Raw genomic sequence first — 8,665 nt, 5'->3', positions numbered from 1 at the left:
GCGAGCACAGATCTGAGTGGTCTTTCCTCTCCCTCCCAGACTCCAGTGGCTTCCCCTTGCTCTCAGATGGAAAATCAATATCTGCACCTGCCCAGGGGCCATGAATGAACTGGCCTCTCTCCAACTGGTCAGTCTCAACCTGTACTTCACATCACTATTCTCCCACTTTCTCCACGTCATTGATCTGCTCATGGCTCCTCATATCTCACGAAATTAGGGAAGACCCACGTACCTGAATTTTCCCCAAAGTTCCTTAGGTGGTTCTGAACCACTACTATGATTGAACGTATTAATAGCTAGACAGGCTCTTCCTGTCTGTGCCAGGGCGGCATGTGGTGCATGCCGAGCCACAGAGATGCTCAGGCTGTGCCCTCAGGATGGCCGAGTGGAAGGCAGCAGCACCAGTGGTAGCAGAGAGCCCTGGCATCAAGCTCTTTGGGAAGTGGAGCTCCGATGATGCGCAGATCTATGACACTTCCTTGCAGGATTACACTGCAGTGAAGGAGAAGTATGCCAAGTACCTGCCTCACAGTGCAGAGCAGTATGCCACCAAACGCTTCCGCAAAGCTCAGTGCCCCATGCACGGCCGCAACAAACGCAAGAAGCTCATGATCGTGCGCATCGTCAAGCACGCCTTCGAGATCATCCAGCTGCTCACAGGCGACAACCCTCTGCAGGTCCTGGTGAACGCCATCATCAACAGTGGTCCCCGGGAGGACTGCACATGCATTGGGCGAGCCAGGACCGTGAGACGACAGGCTGTGGACGTGTCCCCATTACGCCGTGTGAATCAGGCCATCTGGCCGCGGTGCACAGGCGCTCTTGAGGCTGCCTTCCTGAACATCAAGACCATTGCCGAGTGCCTGGCAGATGAGCTCATCAGTGCTGCCAAGGGCTCCTCCAACTCCTATGCCATCAAAAAGAAGGACGAGCTGGAGAGTGTGGCCAAGTCCAACCGCTGATTTTCCCTGTTGCTGCCCAATAAACCTGTCTGCCTTCTGCCTTTTGGGACGGCCTCACAAAAAAAAAAAAAAAAGAAAGAAAGAAAGAAAAGGTAGCTAGACTGAAGATGGAGCCAAGTTGAAATTTGCATCCCAGGCTCTTATGATAGCATCAGAGTTTGACTTAGGTTTAAAAAGCAGGCCAGGAAAAATTTCAAACTGGCAAGTCATGGGGCAGGCTTTGTATAGCAGTTCACTGCTGTTCCTTCTGCTATCCCAAAAGGGCTTGAAGAGTGAATTACAGATCAACCGCTGGGTAAATACCTTGTTACTTTCTAGAAAATATAAACGTAGCTAAAAGAAGCAACCATGAGGCTGAGGATGCATTCACAAAAGCTCTGGAATATTACAGATGAAGCAGATGGTTCCTTCATAATCAAAAAATCAGCTGAAAATGTCTTTCTCTGGAGGAATAGAAGTTCGTGTTTGTAGATTCTGTGTAATGATGTTGCAACAGAGTTTGTTAAACAGACTCAGATGAGCTATGGGTTGAATCCTGTTCTAGAAACTGACAACTAGGAAAGGCTAAGCCTGATCAAATGGTATTTATTGCTCTTCTCTTCCAATTCCATTATAGAAAGATTCCAACATACTGTCAAATTTCCTTTTTTGCAAATATCTCATGAATTGCATTTTAAAAATGGGATTGATTGACCAGAGCGGTGGCTCACACCTGTAATCCCAACACTTTGGGAGGCCGAGGCACGTGGATCATAAAGTCAGGAGTTCAAGACCAGCCTGGCCAAGATAGTGAAACCCCGTCTCTACTAAAAAAAATTTAAAAATTAGCCAAGCACGGTGGCAGGTGCCTGTAATTCCAGCTACTCGGGAGGCTGAGGCAGAGAATTGCTTGAATCTGGGAGCGGGAGGTTGCAGTGAGCTGAGATTGTGCCACTGCACTCCAGCCTGGGCGACAGAGTGAGATTCCATCTAAGAAAAAAAAAAAAGAAGGATTGATTTTATTTGCCGCTGTTGCTTATAGCAAATACTGAGTCCTCAGCTAGCTGTGGGAGGGTATGGCTAGTTTAGATTCCCTCCAAGTTGTGTGTGACAGTATCTGGCATATTTTCAATAACTGTAGTCATAATTCCCAACATTACTTGGAGAGCAAAGCACAGGAGGAAATAAATCAACTTTTAATGTCAGGATGTCACACCCTTTCTAATGTTTTTTTGGACATCAGTGAGGCAGTAATTGTATAACCTTGAACTTATCACTTTATAGTCAGATGATTGCTTTATCAAGAAGCTCTATCTGTAACACACGTTTATTATTATTATTATTTTTTTAAAAACAGCTTTCCTAACTAGAAAAAATCTCAAAAATATGACTAGAAAAAATCTTAAAATAATGATTATCATCTGTGCACGGTGGCTCATGCCTGTAATCTCAGCACTTTGGGAGGCCAAGGCAAGAGGATCACTTGAGCCCAGGAGTTCAAGACTAGCCTGGGTAACATATCAAAACCTTGTCTCTACAAAAAAAAAAAAAAAAAAAAAAAAAGATTTTATATAAGTAATGCATGCGAAAAGTCCCAAACATAAGATGTTCAAGAGAATATATAATGAAAAATACGCCTAACTCCTACCCTCATGACCTCAGTCATCCAATTCTCTTCCCTGGAGGCAAACACAGTGACCAATTTTTTTGTTTACCTGTTCAGAGACATTCTATGCATTTACATATAAACACACATTCTTTTTCAAAACCCACCTGGTAGCATATCTTACATAATGTTGGCTTTTGTGTGTGTATTTTAAATAAGATATGCTGCTGTTCCACATTAGTGCATAGAGAGGGGCCTAATTTAATTGTTAATAGGTGTATTTCATGAAATAGTTTCTTTCTTTCTTCTGCTGTAGAGAAAGAGTTCGATGTGAGGCTAGTTCATGCGGGAGAACTGGAGTGATCATTTACATCAGTCTCCCTGAAGGCTCAGAGGTTAGGGTTTTTATGGACAACTTGGTGAGTAGGGGGCTAAGGAATAGGTGCTGCTAATTGGTTGAGGATAAAGGGATGTGGAAACCTATCCTCACGCACTGAGTCTACCTTTGGGAGGGGCCACAGGACCAGTTGAGTCATGAGTCATGAGTCCAGGTGGGGTCATTCTGAAAAACATCTCAAAAAAAAAACCCGATCTTAGGTTCTACAATAGTGATGTTATCTATAGGAACAATTGGGAAAGTCACAAATCTTGTGACCTCTGGCCACATGACCCCTGAGCAGTAAGGAAGTATAGAAATCATGCCTTGGCTGGGTTTGGGTCTCATAGTTGAAATCCCAGCACTTTGGGAGGCCAAGGCAGGAAGATTGCTTGAGCCCAGTAGTTTGAGACCAGTCTGGGCAATATAGTGAGACCTCATCTTTATTTAAAAAAAAAAAAAAGAAGAGAAGAAGAGAAAAGGAAACTATGCCCACATCTTAGCAGAGATCAGGCTCCTCCCATAACCTTATCCTTATGACCTTTCATTAGTCTTAGAAAGGCAGTCTTCAGTCCCTGAGCAAAGAAAGAGTGGGTTAGTTTTAGGAAGGGACTATTATTATCCTTGCTTTCAAGTAAACTATAAACTAAATTCCTCCCAAAGTCAGCTTGGCCTTTGCCCGGGAATGACCAAAGACAGCGTGGAGGTCAGAAGCAAGATGGAGACAACTATGTCAGATTTCTATTACTGACGTAATTTTGCAAAGGCTATTTCAAATCACCCATTGGGCTACAGCACACCTCAGTCCTGAGGTGTGAGCTGCAGAGATGGGAAAATGCTGATGACTGCTCTAACTTCTTCCTGCATGACAGTGGGCAGTGGGTTTAGTCGGGGTAGGAGTTGCCCCAGGGTAGGAGGCATGAAACCATCTTGCAGTTGTCTGTATATATTCATGGGTACCTGGTTTGGGTCCCAAGGTACGCATAACAAAAACATTAGTGCTGTTATCCACAGCTTTAGTGACTATAAGACAAATAATAAGCCCTAACATAAGGAGTGAAAGTCCTAGCTTCAGGAGTCCCTGTAGAACTGGCTAGAAGTCTTCTTCTTCTTCTTCTTCTTCTTCTTTTTTTTTTTTTTTTTTTTTTTTTGAGATAGGGCTCACTCTGTTGCTCAGGTGGGAACGCACTGGCACAGTCATGGCTCACTGCAGCCTTGGCTTCCTGGGCTCAAGGGATCTTCAGCCTCCTGAATAGCTGGGACTACAGATGCATGCCAAGTTTGGCTAAATCTTCAGTTTTTTTGTAGAGACAGGGGTCTCACTATGTTGCCTAGGCTTGTCTTGAACTCCTAGGCCCAAGCAATCCTCCTGCCTTGGCTTCCCAAAGTGATGAGACTACAGGAGTGAGCCACTGTGCCCAGCTTGACCTGAAGTCTTAAGGGATCTGGGTGAATGATCCTGATAACTAATTAGATGTGGAGTCATCAGCAGACACTCAAAATCAATGAACAAGGCTGAAATCTAGTAACAAAGTGTAGTTTTTCCTAAAACATATTTTTTCTCTCCTAGTTCTCCATGTTTAATTAAAGACAAATCATAATAGGACCAATTTATTTGCAAAACAAAGTTCAGTCTTACTATACTTGGCCTAATTATTTGTATAAAGTACAAAAGGAATAATTATTTGCCATATAGGCACTTTTTAAAAAAATTGGCTTTGCAGGAACTCTTTCATAAGAAATCTCAAATTAGACCTTTTGAAAACCTCTTGAGCCAGCTAAGGATTTATTTCTGCCTGCAGATACCTGTATGAATTGAGTGTATTCCTCTCCTCGAGGTCTCAGAATAGCTTGGGCTTCCTGGGCCTGTCAGAAGTGACATTTTTTATTTACCACAGGTCAGAAATCCAGTACAAAACATAGTACAAGGCCAGTTTTCCAAAAAGGCTTTTACCATCTCTATAGGTCAACTTCAGTTCCTCAAAACAGTCTGAAAACATGTTTTTCTAGTCAACACCTTGGTGAAATAGCCATAGTCTCCAACTGTGTCCGGTTACAAAAGAAAACTGATTCTTTTTTTCCCCTCATGGGACTCTGCTCAATAAGGAAAACTGATTCTTATTGAACTTATGCAAATGACTGTGTTGCTATAAGTTAAGAATACTCAGAGTTTCCAAATTCTGGAAAGATTCCGTAGAGAGAAATACACTCTAAATTTTGCTCACAGGAGTAAATTTTACTCAATAGTTAACAGCTGGCCAGGCACAGTGCCTCATGCCTGTAATCCCAGTACTTTGGGAGGCTGAGCTGGGTGGATCACCTGAGGTCAGGAGTTTGAAACCAGCCTGGCCAACATGGTGAAACCCTGTCTTTACTAAAAACACAAGAATTAGCTGGTGCGGTGGTGGGCACCTGCAGTCCAGGCTATTTGGCACTCCAGCCTGAGCATCAAAGTGAAAGAAAAAAATTATTAAAAGCTGTAAATAGCACAAAATGAAAGTTTTTGTGACTTTGAAAAATGAAACAAAAATAATCGGTGGGTTGGGTATCCAATAACAGGTATTAACTAACCGGGTATCGAAGAACAGGTATAAAAGTAGATTATTGCCAGGCATGGTGGCTCATGCTTATAATCCTAGCACTTTGGGAGGCCAAGACAGGCGGATCACCAAGTCAAGAGTTCAAGACTAGCTTGTCCAACACAGTGAAACCCTGTTTCTACTAAAAATACAAAAATTAGCTGGGCCTGGCAGCAGGCGCCTGTAATCCCAGCTACTTGGGAGGCTGAAGCAGGAGAATTGCTTGAACCTGGGAGATGGAGGTTCCAGTGAGCCGAGCTTGCACCACTGCACTCCAGCCTGGGCGACAGAGCTAGACTTTGTCTCCAAAAAAAAAAAAAAATCGATTATTTCAGTCTCCTACTAGTTCAGTCCATGCAATTAACTTCTGTTCTGCTTGATACTCATGAACACATCAACTTTCCATGAGATTCCTGGAAATTTTGTTTTTGTTTTTGTTTTTCTATTCCAATAACACAATTTCCAAAGTTATCAAGAACCTGTGTCTGGGCACAATGGCACATGCCTGCAATCCCAGCAGTCTGGGAGGCTGAGACTGGAGGATTACTTGAGCTCAGGAGTTTAAGACCAGCCTGGGCAGCAGGGCAAAATCTTGTCTCTACAAAAAAAAAACACAAAAACCCACAAAAAATTAGCCAGGCATGGTGGTATGTGCCTGTAGTTCCAGTTACTCAGGAGACTGTGGTAGGAGGATTGCTTGAGCTTGGGGGGATTGAGGCTGCAGCGAGTCAAGATCGCACCACTGCACTCCATGCTGGGCGACAGAGTGAGACCCTGTCTCAAACAAAAACAAAAACAAAAACAAAAACAAGGCCAAAAATCTGCATTCAGAAGCGCCTGTCAAAGTCCTATAGCTGATTATAAAACCAGGTTTTTAAAAAGTATCAGGCTGGGCACGGTGGCTCACGCCTGTAATCCCAGCACTTTGGGAGGCCAAGGCAGGTGGATCACCTGAGGTCAGGAGTTTGAGACTAGCCTGGCCAACATGGTGAAACCTCGTCTCTACTAAAAGTACAAAAATTTGCTGGCCATGGTGGCACACAACTGTAATCCCAACTACTCGGGGGGCTGAGGCACAAGAATCACTCGAACCCGGGAAGTTGAGGTTTCAGTGAGCCGAAATCGTGCTCACTGTATCAAAGTAAAATAATTGGTGATAACATAAGTCTCAGAATGGCCATGGTTAAGAACACAATTGACAAGGAAGTTTGATTATTTTTGTGACATATGACATTTACCATTACAATTATAATTATTACTGATGACATACACTAAGTCATATCGGAATTAAAGGAGTTTTGCCCAATTCTGGAACACACACCAATAACGTGTTCATACAAATACAGCCTAAAGAAAACCAAACAGGCTGGACATAGTGGCTCATGCCTGTAATCCCAGCACTTTGGGAGGCCAAGCTGGGAGGATCACCTGAGCTCAGGAGTTCAAGACCAGCCTGTGGTCAACGAGGTGAAACCCTGTCGCTACTAAAAATACAAAAATTAGCTGGGCTTGGTGGTGGGTGCCTGTCATCCCAGCTACTTGGGTGGTTGAGGCAGAAAAATTGCTTGAACCCGGGAGGTGGAGGTTTCAGTGAGCTGAAATCGTGCCTCTTCACTCCAGCCTGGGCAACAGACAGAGTGAGTCTTGGTCTAAAAAAAAAAAAAAAAAGACAGTCAAACACCATTTCCTACTTGACAGTGCTTCGTATATAATTTTTTTGATGGTTGTATGGTTTTTTAAATATAGACAACTCTTGATAATTTGTACCAATGAACTAGGGGTGATGAACTGGTGTGATGTTCAATAGTCCTTTATACTTGGTTTGACCTTCCTTATCGAAATTGTAACAAAAAGCCAAATACTAAAGCCATACTGGAAGGTGTAGTTTGGGAAGAAAGGGGAAGCTGCTCACCTGCTGCATTCCTGTACTCTCCTTTGTGCTGGGAATGGACATCGTCATCTTGCCATAGAGCTGTCTTCTTTGCAAACACCTTATAATCGCTCAGCTGGTCTGGGGTTCCGGTAAGGAAAGCCTCTGTGTAGGAGTGAAGCTTCAGCAGTGGTTTGACAAGTCCTGAGATCAGAATTTCTTCCTTGGCAGTGGTTCGCCAAGTCCTGAGATCAGAATTTTGTTTTTGAGATGAATATAAAAGCACCTAAAGGTCAAGGAAAATATTCTTCCTGTGATTAAGGAACTTAAGACCTTTGCTTTATAAGTGTAGATGATCACTCCCCTCTGAAAGGGAGGCAGAAAGAATGTTGCTTTAATTCCTTTCCCCTGGCCCATCTCTTTTTTTCTTCTCCGGGCATGGTCCAACAGATGCGCGAGGCCTCTCGGGGGGCTGGCCTGCCTCCAGCCTGGAGGCTGGTTTACAGCGGCATGCCTCACTCTGCCATCTTCGATCCTTCCTTTATATAATTTTAACACACCAAATAAGCCAAATGTCTCTTTGGACTTCAGGGGACTTAGTATCTAAAAGCTTAATGAGTACAATAGGGCTGAATTTAGAATTTGAAATTTTGATTTTTGGAAAGTTTGTCAAATATCAAAGATTTCACACACTTTTCCCAAAATGGGATCACAGGTCATTCATTTAGCCAAAGTGATAACTCAAAACATTTCAAAAGGGAAAAACCTTTACTCTGATAGAGAGGGGACTCAGCTTTTCAAACAAAACCCAAGAAAGACACCATGAGGCCAGCTGAATCTGCCTCTTCTTTCTTCCCGCTTTTCCCTTTTTTCTTTCCATTTACTCAAAAGGCAAACAAAAATCTTTCACTATCTCTCAGTATTGCATGACAGTCTTGTTCAAAATAGAAAACAAAAAATTTTCCTTTGTATTAGTGTACTTTTAATGTTAAACTCAATTTTTAATAAAACCTTATAAACAAATAATTTAATTTTTATTTATTTATTTATTTAAGACAGAGTCTGGCTTTGTCGCCCAGGCTGGAGTGCAGTGGTGGGACCTCGGCTCACTGCAGCCTCTGCCTCTTGGGTTCAAGTGATTCTCCTACCTCAGCCTCCCGCGTAGCTGAAACTACAGGTAGCGCTGCCATGCCCGACTAATTTTTGTATTTTTAGTAGAGACGGGGTTTCTCCATGTTGGTCAGGTTGGTCTCAAACTCCTGACCTCAGGTGATCTGCCCACTTCAGCCTCCC

General features: G+C 43.2%; 1 protein-coding gene across 1 annotated transcript; it reads left to right on the top strand.

Annotated features, from left to right (window-relative positions):
* Positions 1-377: 377 nt before the first annotated feature.
* On the top strand, positions 378-990 carry LOC105483535 (small ribosomal subunit protein uS7-like). Its single transcript, XM_071067506.1, has one exon. It carries the CDS (start codon positions 378-380, stop codon positions 960-962), a length of 585 nt encoding a protein of 194 aa, XP_070923607.1. The 3' UTR covers positions 963-990.
* The last annotated feature ends 7,675 nt before the right edge of the window (positions 991-8,665 follow it).

Source organism: Macaca nemestrina, chromosome 8 (assembly GCF_043159975.1).
Source record: "Macaca nemestrina isolate mMacNem1 chromosome 8, mMacNem.hap1, whole genome shotgun sequence".
NCBI lineage: Eukaryota > Metazoa > Chordata > Mammalia > Primates > Cercopithecidae > Macaca > Macaca nemestrina.
The sequence above is the reverse complement of the archived record's forward strand: the minus strand, read 5'-3'. Positions and strand labels throughout refer to the sequence as shown.

Coding starts and splice junctions, on each gene's coding strand:
- LOC105483535 (XM_071067506.1), top strand. CDS start 378: ATGGCCGAGTGGAAGGCAGCAGCACCAGTGGTAGCAGAGAGCCCTGGC.